Source organism: Myotis lucifugus, unplaced genomic scaffold, assembly GCF_000147115.1.
Source record: "Myotis lucifugus unplaced genomic scaffold, Myoluc2.0 scaffold_302, whole genome shotgun sequence".
NCBI classification, from domain to species: domain Eukaryota; kingdom Metazoa; phylum Chordata; class Mammalia; order Chiroptera; family Vespertilionidae; genus Myotis; species Myotis lucifugus.
The window spans coordinates 691,179-708,816 of NW_005871350.1; the positions used below are offsets into that span (position 1 = coordinate 691,179).

A 17,638-nucleotide genomic window follows, 5' to 3' on the forward strand; every position below is an offset into this window, starting at 1 on the left:
AGCAGCCCTAACCGGTTTGGCTCAGTGGATAGAGCGTTGGCCTGCGGACTCAAGGGTCCCAGGTTCAATTCCGGTCAAGGGCATGTACCTTGGTTGCGGGCACATCCCCAGTGGGGAGTGTGCAAGAGGCAGCTGATCAATGTTTCTCTCTCATTGATGTTTCTAACTCTCTATCCCTCTCCCTTCCTCTCTGTAAAAAATCAATAAAATATATTAAAAAAAAAAAAAAAAAAAGGACACAAGCAAAAGGAAGTTGGCCCTTGGTTTGGGATTGGAGTTGCAACATTTTTTTTTGATTCTATTGTTTTGGTTTTTTTTTTGCTGTCATTAGTATTAATTTTTAAAATCTTTTTTTAAACATTTATTATCTAAAGTTTTACATATGTCTCCTTTTCCCCCAATTGACCCCTTACCCCCAGCCATTCCCACTCCGGGCAAGCCCCCACCGCCCCAGTGTCTGTGTCCATTGGTTATGCTGATATGCATGCATGCAAGTCCTTTGGTTGCTCTCTACCCCTTCCCCCCTCTCCCCTGCCATTTGTCTCTGGATCTATTTTTGTTCATCAAATTATGTTGATCATTATATCCCACATATGAGTGAGATCGTGTGATATTTATCTTTCTCTGACTGGCTTATTTCTCTTAGCATAATGCTCTCCAGCTCCATCCATGCTGTTGCAAATAGTAAAAGTTCTTTTTTTTTTTTTTTAACAGTGGCATAGTATTCCATTGTGTAGATGTACCACAATTTTTTAATCCACTCATCTGCTTATGGGCACTAAATCTTAGCTATGGTAAATTGTGCTGCTATGAACATAGGGATGCATATATCCTTTCTGATTGGTGTTTCTGATCTCTTGGGGTATATTCCTAGAAGTGGGATCACTGGGTCAAATGGGAGTTCCATTTTTAACTTTTTGAGGAAACTCCATACTGTTCTCCACAGTGGCTGCACCAGTCTGCATTCCCACCAGCAGTGCACGAGGGTTCCTTTTTCTCCACATCCTCGCCAGCACTTGTCGTTTGTTGATTTGTTGATGGTAGCCATTCTGACAGGTGTGAGATGGTATCTCGTTGTTTTGATATGCATCTCTCGGATGATTAGTGACTTTGAGCATGTTTTCATATGTCTCTCAGCCTTCTGTATGTCTTCTTTCAAAAAGTGTCTATTTAGGTCCTTTGCCCATTTTTTGATTGGATCCTTTACCTTCCTTTTATTAAGTTGTATGAGTTCTCGGTAAATTTTGGAGATTAAAACCTTATCTGAAATAGCATTGGCAAATATGTTTTCCCATTGTCTATTGTTTTTTAAAACTCTATGCTACTGTTTCACTGTGCAGAGATTCTTTTATTTTAAGAGTAAAAATTATTAATTTTTCAAGGTCTTTTGGATTGTGATTCACTCTGAGAAAAGACTTCCTGACTCTAGGAGTGTTTTATAAACCTCTCATCTTTCCTCTAGCACTGCTGTGGTTACTCTCGGTGTTGGGGTTTCTGTCCTGGATCCCTGGTTCCTGTCACTGGGACTTATTCCGCTACGCCCAGAAACCAGTCCTCCTGCACCCTGAACATCTTCTGCCCACTTATCTTGCCACCCAACACCTCCGCAAGGGTCTGTCCTCTGCACTCCAGGCTGTGAGCCCCAGATAGTTGCTCTATCTGCAGACCACACACTGAACACACCTTGGCAGTGTAGGGGGTCTGGTGTAGGGACCATCTGGGTGCTGGTGTCGGAGAGTTGGGAAGGGGCTGCCTTGGGAGCAGAACAGTGTGGTTGCACCTCTAGTGCATGGGGAACCCTGCCCTCAATCTGCATGTGTAGTATGGACACAGTCGGCCCTAGTTGTCAAAGGACCCCTGTTCTTGCCCCTAGATGCAGTGTGGATGAGGAGGCCCTGGGTATGGGTGGATACCTGCCCTCGGCCACCATGTATAGCATAGACCGGGTACAACCTCAGGTAGGGGACTCCTGCCCTTGTGCAGTGAGGATAGGAGGCAGTGCAACCCTGGGTGTAGGGGGACTCTGGCCCTCTCCTTGCCTGAACTAGAAAGCAGTGTGGCCCTGGGTGTGTTGGGACCCCTGTCCTCAGCCTCTCTGCACTGGGGGACACTGTGGCCCACCATCCTTTCCCTTTCCTTGTACATTCTCACAGCTGCCCTCTCTAGGCTGGCCCCAGATCCCCCTACGTTGGCCCCACCTTTGGGGGTCCTCTTGGATGCTGGAATGTTTTGGCACCGCCTGGAGCTTGGTTAATCTCGTGCAGGTTGGAGGCTGTGGGGTTTCTGCTGCCTGGCACCCGTTCTGGGCACAGCTGTTGACATTCCTGTCTGGGGACAAGTCTCCACTGTGTGAGCTGCCTTTGTGTGGGGAGCATGGCTTTTCCAGCCTCAAGCTTGGGGTCTGCGGGCCCCAGCCTGTTCTCCGTCTGCCTCAGCAGCTGTCTTTGGGCAGGAGGCTTGGAAGTCCACGAAGCCACTCATGGCAGTCCCTGTGCCCTTAGGAATGAAGCAGTAACCCTGCGGCAGCAGTGGGGATGCAGGTCACTGGCTGGCTGGCTTTGTCCTTCACCACCTCCTCTCTGGCACAGCATTCCAGCTCAGAGCTCACAGACTGCTCCTCAAAGACCTTGCTGTCTCTCTGTCTGCATCATAGGGCCACCCATTCCAGGCCCCTCCTGTGCCTCAGGGACCTTTGGGATTATCCCCCAGCCCGGGTCCATGCTGGCCTCCCACTGTGCATGGGGTGGGGGGAGCAAAGGGGGCTCCTGGTTCAGAGCATCACTTAGGAGAGCGGGCCCTGCAGTGAAGTCTTCTGGGACTGGAGCTGGTGGGGGCACGGCCAGCGCTCTGTTCTGGTGCCAGGCCGGTCTGGGCACATGGAGAGCAGGGCCCAGGCCTGGGGGAGGGGGGTGTCTTCTAATGGAGCCAGAGTGTGGAAGGGGTGGAGTGTAGGGGCGCATCCTTGGTCTGAGGCCTGCCTGTGTGGCCTCATCCTCCAAGGGTGACTGCTCCCATCTGCTGGCCACTCCTCTCTGCACCCCGGGGCCTTTGCCCTGGTGTCCCTGCAGTGTTGTCTGGCTCCCTGCTAGACCTCCTGTCTTTAGGGAGTTGACTGGAATGAGTGAGGCAGGCCCTGTCTCTTCAGAGTCTGGGAGTCCCACTGGGCCCTCAGCAGGGTAGAGGCCCCCACCCAGGCAAGGCCTGGGAGAGGCCATGCTGGGGTGTATATGGTGGGAGGTGAGAGGGAGCGGAGGCAGGGAGACTTTGAAAGCCAGTACCTGGGTTATCCCCAGAGGAGCATCACTGCTGGGGGTCTGCCACAGGGTGGGGTTCTAGGAGGGCCCACCACATCCCTCCTCCTATAGAAAGCTGGGGCTCTTGGAGTCAGCCTGGTAGCCACTGTAACCCTGAGTGGCCTTTCGAGAGGCAGCAGGAGGGAGGATGGGGCATGGTGAGGGGGCCATGCTCCCCATGGGTGGGCTGGGGTGGGAGGCTTGTTTCCAAAGATGCTCGAATGGGAGCTCTGAGTCCTGCCCCTGTCCTGGTGGGCATCTCTCCCTCCCAATGCTAAGGGTCTGAATGTGACTGGGCATGGACATGTCTGAGGCCCAGAGGTACAGTTGCTCTATCTGGGGACACTGAGGCCATAGCAGACAGAAGGCCAGGCCTGTCAGTCCCTGGATGGAGCAGGTGGGGGTGGAGGGCAGCAGGACAGAGAGCAGGCTACAGACCCCGTGGGCCAGGGTCTTGGGTGAAGCTACAGGAGAAAGGGGCCGGTTTCCCAGTGGCACGTGGGTCCCGGGCTGGGCGGTGCTCTGGCGCAGGCATTTTGGGAGATCCCTTGGGACCTGGGGCCATGTGTACAGGCTGCTGGAGGGCAAGGACCTCCCAAGGGTCCACCTCCACATGGGAATGGCAGAGGTGGGCATCCAGGAGCAGGGCTCCTCCAGCTGGGTAAGCGGGCAAGACTGTGGGTGTAGTGTATGTGCCTCCTTGAGGCCTGGCCTCCTGAGCCCTGCCCGGGTGTGTGCCATGGCTCTTCCTCTGGGACGGTGCTCACCCTGGGCTCTCTGTGTGCAGGCTGACCGGCAGCGAGCCCCTGACCATCCTCCCGCTGACCCTGGAGCCCGAGGCAGCCGTACAGGCACACTACAAGGCCTGCGACCGGCTGAAGCTGGAGCGGAAGCAGCGGCGCATGTGCCGCCGGGACCCGGGTGTGGCGGAGACACTGGTGGAAGCGGTCAGCATGAGCGCCCTCGAGTGCCAGTACCAGTTCCGCTTTGAGCGCTGGAACTGCACCCTAGAGGGCCGCTACCGGGCCAGCCTGCTCAAGCGAGGTGTGGTGCGCTGGGTCCAGGTCAGGGGAGAGGAGCTGAGGGCATAGGAAAAGATCCCAGAGCCAGCTCCTGCCCAGCCCCTTCCAACTGCCCTGTCCCCACACAGGCCTGAACTGTTGCTGGCAGGACTAGGAGCCTTTGGCAGCTTTGCCAGGGCCTCAGGCAGCTCTGATGGCTTTTCCCACATGCCTGTGGCCAAGGCTCAGTGCCCATAGGGATGGCAGGGGTCCAGCTGGTGCCCAGAGCACAGAGCCTCATCTCTCCTGTCTCCCTCTGCATGTGGGAGCTACTGGGGACTCTCATCTGAGCCTCTTGATGACCTTGTTAAAAAACGGGGACCAGGCAGGGGTTTTCCTAGGGCCCCAGGCCATTCTGGTGGGTAAGAGACCTGAATGGATGGGTCTCTGATCACCAGGCAAAATGAAGGCCACAGTACTTCTGGATCTCTACCCCCGCCCCCGCCCCCACACATAGGAGAGCCCTCAGCCCAGGAGGTATTCCCCCTCCCCCCAAGTTGATCATGGGAAGGTTCCAGCAGTCCAGAATTTGGGGCTTCATTGGGAATGCATGGTTCAGCTGCACATACTGACAGGTTCTGCTGCTGGTGCCACCACTGACCGGCCCTGCTGTCCCCCCCCCCGCCCCCCTTTCCCAGGCTTCAAGGAGACTGCCTTCCTCTACGCCATCTCCTCAGCTGGCCTGACCCACGCTCTGGCCAAGGCCTGCAGCGCAGGCCGCATGGAGCGCTGTACCTGTGATGAAGCCCCTGACCTGGAGAACCGGGAGGCCTGGCAGTGGGGTGGCTGCGGAGACAACCTTAAGTACAGCAGCAAGTTCGTCAAGGAGTTCCTGGGCCGGCGGTCGAGCAAGGACCTGCGTGCCCGTGTGGATTTCCACAACAACCTCGTGGGTGTGAAGGCAAGCAGGGTGGGGGTGGGGGCGCAAGGTGGGGGAGGGGTGCCATGGGGTAGTGGTGGTGGTGGTGGTGGTGGTGGTCCCTCCTAGAGAGGTAAAACTGGAAGGCCTTCGGAGGAGCCAGGTGGGTATGGGGCCATCTGTGTCTGGCCCTGGGTGTCAAGGCCACCAGGAGGATCTCTGTGATGGGTAGCATCTATCCAAGAGGATGGCAGATTGGGAGCCCTGCCTGCCAGGGCTGAGGGGCATGTGGTCTTGTTACTAGGGACCTAGGTGGAGGCAGTCTGGGAACTGTCCCAGGGAAGGCCTGGGTGCAGCTGGTCCAAGTGTGTGTTGGGGAGTGTCTCTGCTTAGGGTTCTCATCTGTGGCCAGGACTCTCTTCTGAGGAACTCAGCTCAGAAGACTCAGGAAAAGGAGTATCTTAGCGTTTGGCTGGGCCCTTCTGGGGCTGCGGGCTGCAAGTATGACTGGGCCTGGGGGGACCTCGCTCCTGCCACTCTTCACCCTTTCTGCAGTCCCTTGGCTCTCGGGTCCTCAACATTGGTGTAGGCATCAGGCCTGTACCTGTAGTCCTAACTGTGGTTGGAGCCCTGTCCCCTTAGGTCCCCAGCAACCTGGGCCACCAAATGCCCCCCAGGCTCAGCCATTGCCTGGGACTGGCAGGGGACTACCAGGAATGTGGAGCCCAGGCCTGGGGGGATGTAATTAGAGCCAGCCTACTTTGAGCCTCTTTATTGACTAGCTGAGTTCTGAGTCATGGATGGGAGCTCCTTCCCTCCTTCAGTCCTCTGGGGAGGTTGTGGGGAGATTAAATCCTTCAGGCAAGCCCTTTTCTTTTCCTTTGTACTTGCCTTTTGTAAGCTATAAATGAAAAGTCAGAATATGAAAGTGCTCCATTAGCTTCAGGCCTGGGTAAGTAGTGTTCTAATTAAATTTGTCATGTTTCTCAGCAAAGTATCATTATGTGGCCAAGGAATAGCTGTTTCTTAATCCCCTCAGGTGGCCCTCCCTGGGAGCTCACACCTGGCTTGGGCCACTGGGAGGGCTTCCCTGCCCTTCCTCTCCACATCCCTCCAGGGACCCCTGTGTGGGCAGTCTGGCAGAAGGCTCAGTGGGGCAGCTGGCCTGACTTCCTGACTTTTCAGGTGATACCCAAGTCCTGGAAGTGGAAGGACCCGGTCTGGGTCTTGGGAAGCTTCCCAGAGTCTGAACACAGCTTGATGCCGAGCCACACCTGCTCCTGCCCTGGCCAGCTGTTTTCACTTCTGTGTTGGTTGGGTGGCACCCATATGTGCAGTAGTACCAGGTCCCAATGCTCAGGCAGGGACGTGGTCAGCTGAGTTATAGACACCAGTGGCCAGTCCTGCCCATTGGGTGTGCAGCACTCCAGAGAGTAGACTGATAGGGTGCTGCTGGTGGGGCTGGAGGGTGGCTTGCCTTGCCCGTGTAAGGGCAGCCCTAGATACAGGGAAGAACATCTGGGCGGGAAGGGAGTGTCTCCACAGGGCCACAGGTGCTGTGGTGGCTGCTCTGGAGGCCATGTTGCTGGCCATAGGATTTCTGTACTAGGTGGTTTGTGGCTTGAAGGCAGTGGGATGGGTATGTAAGCCAGGGAGCCTGGGTTTGGGGGCCAAAGGGTTTGGTCCTAGGGTGGGTGCCAGTTTCAGCCCCTTTTGGGGTGATTCGTGGGGTCTGGTCTCTTCTGCCAGGTGTGGCCCACATGCTCACATCTCTCTCTCTCTCCAGGTGATCAAGGCTGGGGTGGAGACCACGTGCAAGTGCCATGGTGTGTCAGGTTCCTGTACTGTGCGGACGTGCTGGCGGCAGCTGGCACCCTTCCATGAGGTGGGCAAGCGCCTGAAGTACAAGTATGAGACAGCGCTCAAGGTGGGCAGCACCACCAACGAGGCTGCTGGTGAGGCAGGCGCCATTTCACCACCCAGGGGCCGGGCCTCGGGCACAGGCGGTGACCCGCTACCCCATACACCAGAGCTTGTGCACCTGGATGACTCGCCCAGTTTCTGCCTGGCCGGCCGCTTCTCTCCAGGCACTGCTGGCCGCAGGTGCCATCGCGAGAAGAACTGCGAGAGCATCTGCTGTGGGCGAGGCCACAACACACAGAGCCGAGTGGTGACACGGCCCTGCCAGTGCCAGGTGCGCTGGTGCTGCTACGTGGAGTGCAGGCAGTGCACACAGCGGGAGGAGGTCTACACTTGCAAGGGCTAGCGCCAGGTGGCCAGGCTGCTGTGGGGGTGCAGGCAGCGTGTGCAGCAGAGGCATCTACACTTGCAGACTGAGCCCTGGGCTAGGTGCTCCCAGCACATTTGGGCATGAGGTGGGGGCAGGAGCCCAGCCTGGTCTGACCTCTGCATACCCTCTGCTTTTCCCGCCCCGGAACCTGACAGCATTGCACTGATGCTTTTTGTCCTTAAGAGTCCAGTTCCTGTGTCTCAGTGCCCCTCACCACTTGGGCTCCCTCTGAGGAGCATGGGTGCACCTTCATGACCACACAGGGCCTCTGTGGCAGCCTGTTGGCTGCCCTCCACCAGCTCTGGTTAGAGTCAAACCACTAGGAGAGGGATGGCCAGTGAGGGGGAGGCGCTGCTGCTCCCTCTGACATCAAGCACTTCTCTCTGGAGTAATATCAGTGACTTTTAACTTATTTTAATTTAACTAATATATAATAATTATTTTCTTTGTCCCCATTATGTTCCAGGCTGTGGCTCTCCCAGTCTGCAGGGGCCCCTTCCTCTCTCCTCCCCCCTCTCCCCCCCCGCCCCCCCATCTTATTTGCCTTATCTGCTTTGTGTTTGAAACCACTAAGTCAAGAGAGACGTTGCTGTCGTTGCTCTAAGAATTAAAGCGAGATGTGTCTGGCCACCTCCCTCAGGGCTTCTGGAAGTCAGGTCCAGGCTGCTGCCCCCAGGGAAGCCATCCTGGGAAGCGAGCATGTGGGCACACGTCCTGCACTCCAGCCCCTAAATGCAGATTTTGGAGCCTGGGGTGGCAAGGCTGGCCTGCCTTCCCCAAGGGGTATGCATGGGCAGAGGGGCAGGGCCAGCCCCTTGGAGCGTTTATTTCACAAGGAAGGCACAGCTTGCTCTGTGTTATTGTGGGGGAAGCAGGGTGGGATAGATGTGATGGAGTGTGTTTGGGGCTAGGATTTGGCAAATGGAAGGCTGTGTTCCTTAGCCATGCTGTTGTCTTTGCCGGAAGGAGTAAAGGATGGCCTACACCGACCTGGTTTGGTGTTAGTGTGCGCACACGTGTGCATGTGTGCTTGAGTGTGTCTCTGTGTGTGATGTGTGCATGCTTGTGCAGTGTGTGCATGTATAAGTTGCATGTGTGATGTGTATGCATACATGACTGCACACGTGTGTATAAACACATGTCATGCATGCATACATGAGTGCGTGAACATATGCACGTGTTCATGGGTGTGCGTGCTTACATGGATGTATGCATCTGAGCACATGCCTCTGCTGTATGCATTATGTATGCACATGTGTGGAAGCACGGGTGATGTGTGTACATGTGTGCATGTGCGTGCGCATGTGCCCGTGTGTGTATGTTGGTGTGGTCTGTGGGTGGTTGGGGTGTGACCTGGTCCACCCTGTGCCCTTCCTTAGCGTGGGCCTCTCCTTCCCACATTGACGTGAATGGCAGCCTTGGCTCTGGAGCTTCTGCCCTGGGCCTGTCCTGCTCAGCTGGCAGCTGTGCTCCAAGGGTGCAGGCAGTGTGGAAGCAGGAACTACTGAGCTAGGGCATTCCTTGGAGTCCCAGGGGCTCCAGGAACCCCAGGGAACTGTGTTTTTAAAAGAAAACCTATTTATGTTGATGTGGGTCTCTTTGTTCCTGTTTTATAGTGTAAATAGTAAAGTTTATTCTCCTGTGGTTCAGAGAACACACCGTGAATAACTGCTGTGGAGGCCCATCCTGGAAGGGAGCCAGGTGGGCTCCTCAGTGGCAGGAGATGTGGACCTGCCCCTCATCTCTGCAGGCCTGGCTGGATAGGGGGTGAGCTGGGGTGCCTCCTGGTCATCCCCATGCATCCCTGCCCGCTGGGCCCAGAGCAGGTGGAGCGGCACGCTCCCACGACAAGACTGTAGCCAGTCACTACTGGGTCTGGAAAGGTGGCAAGTCAAAAGAAGGATATATATTTTTTAAATTAAATACCACATTTAGCTATTTTTGTCATAAATATTAAGAAAAGTATTTTTTAAAACAAGGCAGACTGAAAATGTCTGCTGGCTGGCTTGTTCATATATAAATATATATCAGAATGTCTTGCTAAACAAAGAAGCAACTCCCGCGGATGGAGTCTCTCCTAAACGTGCTTCTCTTTCATGTGGCAGGAGGGTCTCTGAAGGCAACGTGTCTGCAGTGGGGCCAGGGCCCCGGGGTCAGCCTCTCTAGGAGCTGCGGGGTGGGCAGCCATGCTGAGGGCCAGGCGGGTCCCGGCCACCTGCTCCCCACCAGGTCCTCGAATGTGGGTTCCGGGCAGGCTCAGCCAGTCCGGAGGTTGGGAGAAGGGGCATTCACACTTGACTCCTCTGTGTTCAGGCTCTCCCGCCAGCCTACCCACTTCTCTACCTCATCTATATAGTGAGTAGGTGTGTACTCGAGTGACTAGGAGAATGTATTTATTTAACGGCTTTGTGTAACACAATCAGAAACAAATGGAAACACTAAATAAACGTATTTTAAATTATAGCCCGACTCAGTCCGATGACTTCAGAGTAGTTATGATGAGCGTATGGGTGGAGGGCCTGAGATGAGGTATGGGGGAGAAGGATGTGAGGGAGGGGCGCCTGAGGGAGGAGTGGCTGAGGGAGGAGGGACTGAGGGAGGAGGGCTTGAGGAAAGAGGGCCCAGGGAGGAGGGTTTAGGGAGGAGGGTTGAGGGAGGAGTGGCTGCGGGAGGAGGGTTAATAATGCAGATTATTGTACTGGTTAATAATGCAGATTTTGTAATCAAAGAAAACACGATCATTTCAAGAGAAACATCAAAAGTGCTTTTTTCAAAGTAATGTCCATTGCTAGCTACACATTTCCCCCATCTTTCAGGTAATTTGTGGATACCGTCGCAATAGAACTTTTCTTGTTTTGAGGCAAACCATTCAGAGACCCAATTTTCCACTTCTTCGTATGTTTTGAAGTGCTGCTCAGAAAGTGCGTGTGCCATTGATTGGAACAAGTGGTAATCTGAAGGAGCAAGGTCTGGTGAATACGGCGGGTGGGTTAATACTTCCCAGGCAAGATCTTTTAACGTGTTTTTAACTGGTTTTGAAGTGTGTGATGGTGTGTCATCATGAAGCAAAATTACTTTGCCGTGTCTTCTGGCACATTCTGGTTGTTTTATGATCAGAGTATGGTTCAAATTGTTATTTGTTGTCGGTAGCAATCAGTGTTAACGGTTTCACCTGGTTTTAGAAGCTCATAATACACCACACCTTCCTGATCTCACCAAACGCAGAGCATTGTCTTCTTTCTGAAGTGATTTGGCCTTGCAGTTGATGTTAATGGTTGACCTGGATCAACCCATGATTTTGTGCATTTGGGATTCTCAAAATAAATCCACTTTTCATCGCCAGTCACAATTCGATGCAAAAAAGACTTTCATGCCGTTGAAGCAACATTTTACTGATGACTTTTCAGTTTTCCATTTGTCTTTCATTCAGTTGATGTGGCAACCACTTTCCCTCCTTTACAGTCTCTCCCATTGCTTGTAAATGACTGGAAATTGTTTGCTGAGCAACAATTTCTGCAAGTTGTTTTTGAGTTTGGTATGCATCTTCATCCAATAATGCTTATAATTGTTGGTCTTCAAACTTTTTTGGTTGACCTGGATGTTCTTTGTCTTTCACATTGAAATAAACACTTTTAAAGCATTTAAACCAGCATTCACAAGTATCTTGAGATGGAGTATGTTCACCATAAGCTTCCCGAAGTATACAATAACTTTCAGCAGCACTTTTCTTCAAAATAAAGTAACGAATTAAAACTTCCCACAAATCCTCTTTTTTTGGCACGAAATTTGACATTTTTAAGCGTAAAAATATCTATGATGTTAACACCTTCAGCAAATTTGACATATGAAGTTTTCAAGCTTGCTGTCAATACAACAAAATAGCATACGTATCAAATCGCATATATATCAACATCTGTAACTCCATCTATTGAAAAAAATCCGCATTATTAACCGGTACACGTAATAAGTAGGGACTTGGGCAGGACAGAGAAGAGTTGAGGTAGGAACATGAAAACTTGTTTCAGTGGATCCTGATGTGAGAGTGTGGAGGGAGCTGAGTGTTTTTGAAGCCCAAGCACAGCACAGCGGGACCCATGGGATGGTGGTTTATTTGTGGTCATACCTGGAGGGGCCACAGCTCTCAGGTGCAGAGACCTTATCTGGGATCCTTGGTCACTGAGTGGCTGCATGGTCCCTCTCACATTGCCGTCACTGGGGTCCCAGGAGCCCAGCAACGTTCAGCTTGCCCACTGTCAATGCTTAGCATAGCCTCAAGCTGGTGACTGAGCCTTGAGACCCTTGTTTCCCCAAAGCTGGAGATCATTAAGTACATCTGCAGAGGCCCCATTTCCAACTAAGGTCCCACACTGTGTCAAGTGGATGTGAATTTTGGGGGACACAGCTCTACCCATGGCAATCATGGAGTGCTGGGCGAGGGCAGGCCCTGGCTAGGAGGTCTGAGCTCTCCGCCGGGTGGGCAGGCAGGGCAGGACACACACCTCCTTCTCTTGATCATTAGGAAACAAGGCTGCAGTTTCTTGGGCAAACCTTCCCTCCATACTTCAAGGCCCATGTCCTTTGTTGGTCAGTGGGGAGAGGCCTCCAGAATGCTGGGGGTGTAGTCTACCTCCAGCACACTGGGCACCTGCCCCTGCCTCCTCCCTTCCCCAGGAGTGTTTGGGGGTGGGGTGCTTTTAGCCTGCTCTCAGGATGCCTGCTGTGGCCCTGCTCTCCCTCCTGCTCTGAGGCTGCAGCCTCTTCCAGAAGCAGGTTCCTCACAGCTCCTTACAGCAGTGGGTCCCCAACAGGGCCCATTGGTCCATCTGTTCACCTGCTCTAAGTCTGGGGTTCTCTGGGCACAACACACAACCCTCATTGGTCCCTAGTCCCCAGGCCCCTTCAGCCTCACTGCTGGTCTCTGTCTTCCCTCGAACTACCTCATGTGTTCCCCCAAAGCTGTGCTGTGTCCTGCTGGACCCTTTGGTGGCAGGCCATCTCCAGTCCCATGTGAACCTGCTAATTCCCCCAGAGAAAAATGTGGGGTTACCCTCCTAATATCCATGCCCAGGCAGAGGGTGGCAGCACCCCCCCCCCGGCCCAGGGACACTGCCATGAGGAGCCCGAGGTGCACTTCCTGGCACAGATCTTTGCCAAACTGAAGGCCACTAGGCAGCCCTGTGAGGTCCCTCAGCTGGGCATGGGCTCTGTGGATGAGGGATGGGGCAGTGGGCAGCAGGGTGGAGGGGGGCTTGGGGCATCCCACCACTTGGGGGATACGTAGGGGTCAGCTCCTCCTCATTGCACATTGTAAGACCAAAGCTTCCTCCTGAGTGGGGGTCTCAGGTCTCTGTGCCTGGTGGGAGGGGGTTGTGAGCTGCCTGGGCATAGGGAGCAGGCAGCTTGAATGGGGCCATTCTTCCTAGGCAATTGTGGCCGAAACTGTAGCTGAAATCAACCCAGTGTGAGAGGGCAGGGGCCAGGCTTCTGAAGGGAGCAGGGCTTCTGGGTAGCACAGGCTGGTGCAGAGCCTCCACCAGGGTCCACCCTCCTCCTGCCTGGGCATGTGCCCCCCCTGCCCAGGAGCCCTTTCTGGACACCTGGGTCTTCCTTGGATCCTGGGGTCCTGAGTGTGGTGGTTCTGCCCTGTGCATCTGGCTAGTTTTGAGTGTTTCTGTGTCTGTGTGTGTGCATGTGTGTGAGCATGTGGGGGGGCTGGGTCCATGCATCCGCCTGTGTGTGTGTGTGTGTGTGTGTGTGTGTGTGTACTGTGAGGATGAAGTGCTGGGCTGTTGCTGTTCTTTTTTTTTTTTTAAATACTTCAGCATCTTTTTTTAATATATATTTTATTGATTTTTTACAGAGAGGAAGAGAGAGGGATAGAGAGTTAGAAACATCGATGAGAGAGAAACATCGATCAGCTGCCTCTTGCACACCTCCTACTGGGGATGTGCCCGCAACCAAGGTACATGCCCCTGGCCGAAATCGAACCCGGGACCCTTCAGTCTGCAGGCTGACGCTCTATCCACTGAGCCAAACCGGTTAGGGCGGCTGTTGCTGTTCTTTCTGGCCACTCGCCTTGCCCTGTGACCGTGGCCTTCTGCCCCATCTCTGGTCTCCTCTATCTGAAAAGCTGCTGCTGGCTTGGCCCAGCACCTCAGGCAGGGAAGACCTGCCTTGTCCAACCACATTTTGCCTGGTGGGCAGAGACCCCTAGGAGACTGCTTCCTGTCTGTGGGGGAGCAGGCAAGAGGCCTCAAGAAGTTCTAGAGGACAGGGTGTACCTGCAGCTTACGGGCAAAGCCCCGTGGGGTGAGGAGAAAAAGAAGAGGAGCCTGCAGGGCTCAGGGCTCAGGGCTCAGGTTGGGAGGCTGCTCAGAGGGGTTTCTGATTGGCCTTGGTTACCATTTGCAGGTGTGGAGGCAGCCCAGGAGCTTCTTTATACTGACCAACCAACTTTCCAAGATTTCATGTGCTTCTGATGGGCCAATCCATTGTTCCCCAGGCTAGACTGACAGGCAACCCCTTACCCTACATCACCCCAGCTTCACTGTACATGTGTCCATTTCCCCTTTTGTTCAATCCCTTTCCCATTACCTGCAGGGAAGGGACTGGTGGTTCCCTGGGGAGCATGAAGTTGTAGCTTCCTGGTAAAGCTGCCCAGATGATCATGCTTATAATGTCTGGCCTTCCCTTTGCTCGTTTCCTATTATTAATATTAATAAACTATCTAATTGTGACAATAACAGAGGGAGACTTGTCTGGGGACAAGTGTTTTGGTCTGCCTGGTTCCCAGGCCTCACTTTCCCCACTCTTTGGAGGTGGGGCTGACCGTTATGGCTGCTCCCTGGCAGCCCTGGGTTCTGGGTGGGGCCAGGCCAGGGTGGGAGATGGAGCTAGGGGCCTGGGGCAGCTTAGTCCTCTGAACCAGCAAACTGAGTGGAGTGGAGGAGGGGTCTAGCAGGTTTCCATGGTAACAAGACCAAACAAATATCCGTACTCCTCCCCCTACCGCCCCTGTGGCAATGACCTCATCTGCCCACCAACCCTGTGCTGTGGGGGGTCCTGGGCTGGCAGGGGAGCTGCAGCATCCATGTTTGTGTTGGGCCCTCGTCCATGGAAACGGCTGGAGTAGGAGCCCAGAGGCTCCTGCTGTGGTTATTAGCTGGGTAGGCAGAGGCCCTTCCCAGAGCAAGAGAGAAGAGTGGAGAGGAGAAAAAAGGAGGGGGAAGGGCGTGGAAGAGGAAGCAGGAGGAGGGGGAAGGCAAAAGAAGGAGGGGAGGGCAGAGGAAGGAGAGGAGTGGAGAGGAGAGAGGAGCTGGGAGAAGGCCAGAGGAGGGAATCATAGGTGCTGCTGTGGTTTGATGACAGGACACTGGAGTGGACAGTGAGAGGGCTGCTGCTTGTCTGCATGACTTTGGGGATGAGAAGAGAGACCAGCACAGCAGGCTGGTGTCTGCATTACAGGTGCTGGAATGTGGGAACCTGGAGGGCAGGAACTGGAGCATGGGCCGGCAGCCTGCAGGGCCTCAGTGTGGATTTTGTCACAGGGGCAGGTGCAGTTTCCATGTGATTCTGCCCCCAACTATGAATGAGAATTTCTAGCCTATCTACAATGAGCCTACGGCTACAATGTGCCTATGGCTAGGGAACAGGGGGCACCTGTCTGCCTCCTGCAAGCCCAGACCATGTACTCACTTCACCAGCTGTTAGCTTACTCATGTTTGCTTTGTCCTCTTTCTAAAAACACACATCTCTTGTACCCTTTGAAAGCCACTGGTCCTTCCAACACATAACCTGTCACTCCCAGTGCATCTTCCCATGACATGGGCACTCACCCACATGACTCCCAGCAATTGAACTTGGAGGAAAAACCTCATTGTGTAGCTTGTTTGTTTTTTATTTCCTGATCCAGGACCATATAACATGTACTGTTTGCCCTTCAGGGCTGCTGAGGTGGGTCCTGGGCAAGGCTCTATGTGGGCACCAGGAGCTCTCCAGGCAAAGTCCCAATCCTGCCATTCCAGCTGTGGTTACTGTATGTTGTTCTGCAAAGTAACTTCCCTTCATGGACTTTTCACTATTATCAACACATGGATTGTCTTTTCTTCAATTTGAAGTTTATCTTGCAATGCTGCTGTTATGCTTTGAGGGCTGATGTTTTTCCCAGACTTGGCTGGGAGGCTCCTCTGAGTGGCTTCTCTGTCCTTCTCTCAGTCTGCAAAGATGTCCTGCCTTTCTGGCTTCCAAGGGCTTTAGACAGAAGTGAAATGTGGTTATAGAATTACTCTGGATGCTTTTGGGAGATACACAAAAAGATGACGCTGGAAGAAATAGAGGTAATTCAGGACACAGAAGGGAGTTTTAAGTAAAATCATTAGCTCCTTAGAAAGATTTGTGAAGGAATTACACAAAATAAGAATAGAATCAATGGAAAAGTAACAATAAAAGGAAAAGTGAACTATTGGAAATAAAAATATAGCAAGTAAAATATAAATAACTTCTCCTCGGCTATCTTGCAGTCATGAGATCACCTGACAGTTTGGCCAAGGAGATATGGTGATAAATTCCTATGGAGAGGGTCCCTTCTCTAATGAAAAGGCAGAGCTTACTAAGAAAATGCCTGGTTTGCTCATCACCTCTACGCTTCCACCCTTTTCTGGCCTGGAACATAGGCCATGATGGAGCAGTTGCAGCAGCCATCCTGGGGTCATGAGTATGGAAGCCATGCATGAAGGATGAAGATGCAAAAATAGAAAAGGCTTGGTGAGAAGTCATAGAGCTACTCCCATATTGCCTCTTCTATTTCTGGCATGTGTGTGTTTCCAAGTATTGAAAACAAATGAACTGTTTGTTTAAACTCCTGTTGTTTGAGTTTTGTTATCTGCCATCCAGATCATTCCTAACTCCACATGGAGCCTGGAGAAGGATGGATAGGCATCTGACATCGTCAGTAGTGGGGGTGCTCCACTAACGTGGAGCCATACCTTTCAAGGGCAGGGATTGCCATCTCCAACCTAGGAGTTGTGCCTAGGCAGGCCTGCAGAAAAACCAAAACAGAGGCATTTGGGGACAGGCAAGTTCTCAGAAAGTTCACTTCTTTTTTTTTCCTTTTTTCTCTTTTTTAATCTTTTTTTGGTGGTGGTGGTGGTGGGGTGGTTGGTGGGTGGTGGTGGTGGAGAAAGTTCACTTCTTTACACATTCTTTTTGGTAAATTATTTGAAAAAGCACTGTACAGAGCAATTCAGGGGATGCAGAGAATGAGGCTCTACCTGGAGATGGCTGGGGCAGGGGCAGGAGCAGGGACCCCAGGTCAGGGGAGAGGTCAGCTGAGAGCAGGAGTGCAGACCCCTGGAGGAGTGGAGAGACAGTGTGCAGCCCAGAGGACTTTTTTAAAAAAGAGTCCTCTATTCATTCACTCACTTATTAAAATACCTGTTGAGCACCTGATACATGCAAATGCTGAAATTAAGGATGTAAACATTAAAACTATCTGCTTAACAGAGGGAAGTACATTTGTGAAAACTTTTGTGAACACACCACAAGAACACAAGGAGAAATCAGAGTGCTGGTGTGTATTATATCAGGGGAGTAAGAGAGAAGGCGGCTCCATTGTCTGCCCTCAGAGGCACTCTTGCCAGGGCCTGGGCATACATGCTACCCCACAGGAAACGGGTTGTGGAGGCACCCTGAGCCACCCAGAGAGCCATGTCCCTGTCACTGTCCTGGAGGGCAGAATACACGTCTTTGTACTGGCCACAGCTCAAATACAGGATTGCAGGAGCAGAGAGCCAAGTGCTGCTGCCTCTTGTCAATCTGGAGCCCCTCCCCTCTCCAGGGAGCTGGAAGGCTGAGAAGAGGGGATGGTAGATATGCCTGAACTGAGCCAAATAGCAAAACAGGCTGATCCAAAAGCATGACCCGGAAGAAAAGGTCAGTACAGCACCACTCAGGTAAATTAAAAATACACAGACCAGCCCTGAACAGTGTGGCTCGGTTGGTTGAGTGTTGACCCATCCACCTAAAGGTTGCCGATTTGATTCCCGACCAGGGCACATGCCCAAGTTTTGGGTTCAATCTCAAGTTGGGTGCATGTGGGAGGCAACCAACCTATGTTTCTCTCTTTCCCTTCTTTCTC

The 17,638-nt window shown here is 53.0% G+C and overlaps 1 protein-coding gene across 1 annotated transcript in view; it reads left to right on the top strand.

The window, feature by feature from the left end:
* Nucleotides 1–9,966, top strand: part of WNT9A (Wnt family member 9A) — a 74,805-nt gene extending 64,839 nt beyond the window's left edge. The window contains exons 3-5 of the mRNA XM_023763821.1: nucleotides 4,081–4,337; nucleotides 4,993–5,255; nucleotides 7,000–9,966. Of these exons, the coding sequence (XP_023619589.1) occupies nucleotides 4,081–4,337; nucleotides 4,993–5,255; nucleotides 7,000–7,479 (1,000 nt within the window). The 3' untranslated portion in view covers nucleotides 7,480–9,966. The remainder of the gene's footprint in view (nucleotides 1–4,080; nucleotides 4,338–4,992; nucleotides 5,256–6,999) is intronic.
* The last annotated feature ends 7,672 nt before the right edge of the window (nucleotides 9,967–17,638 follow it).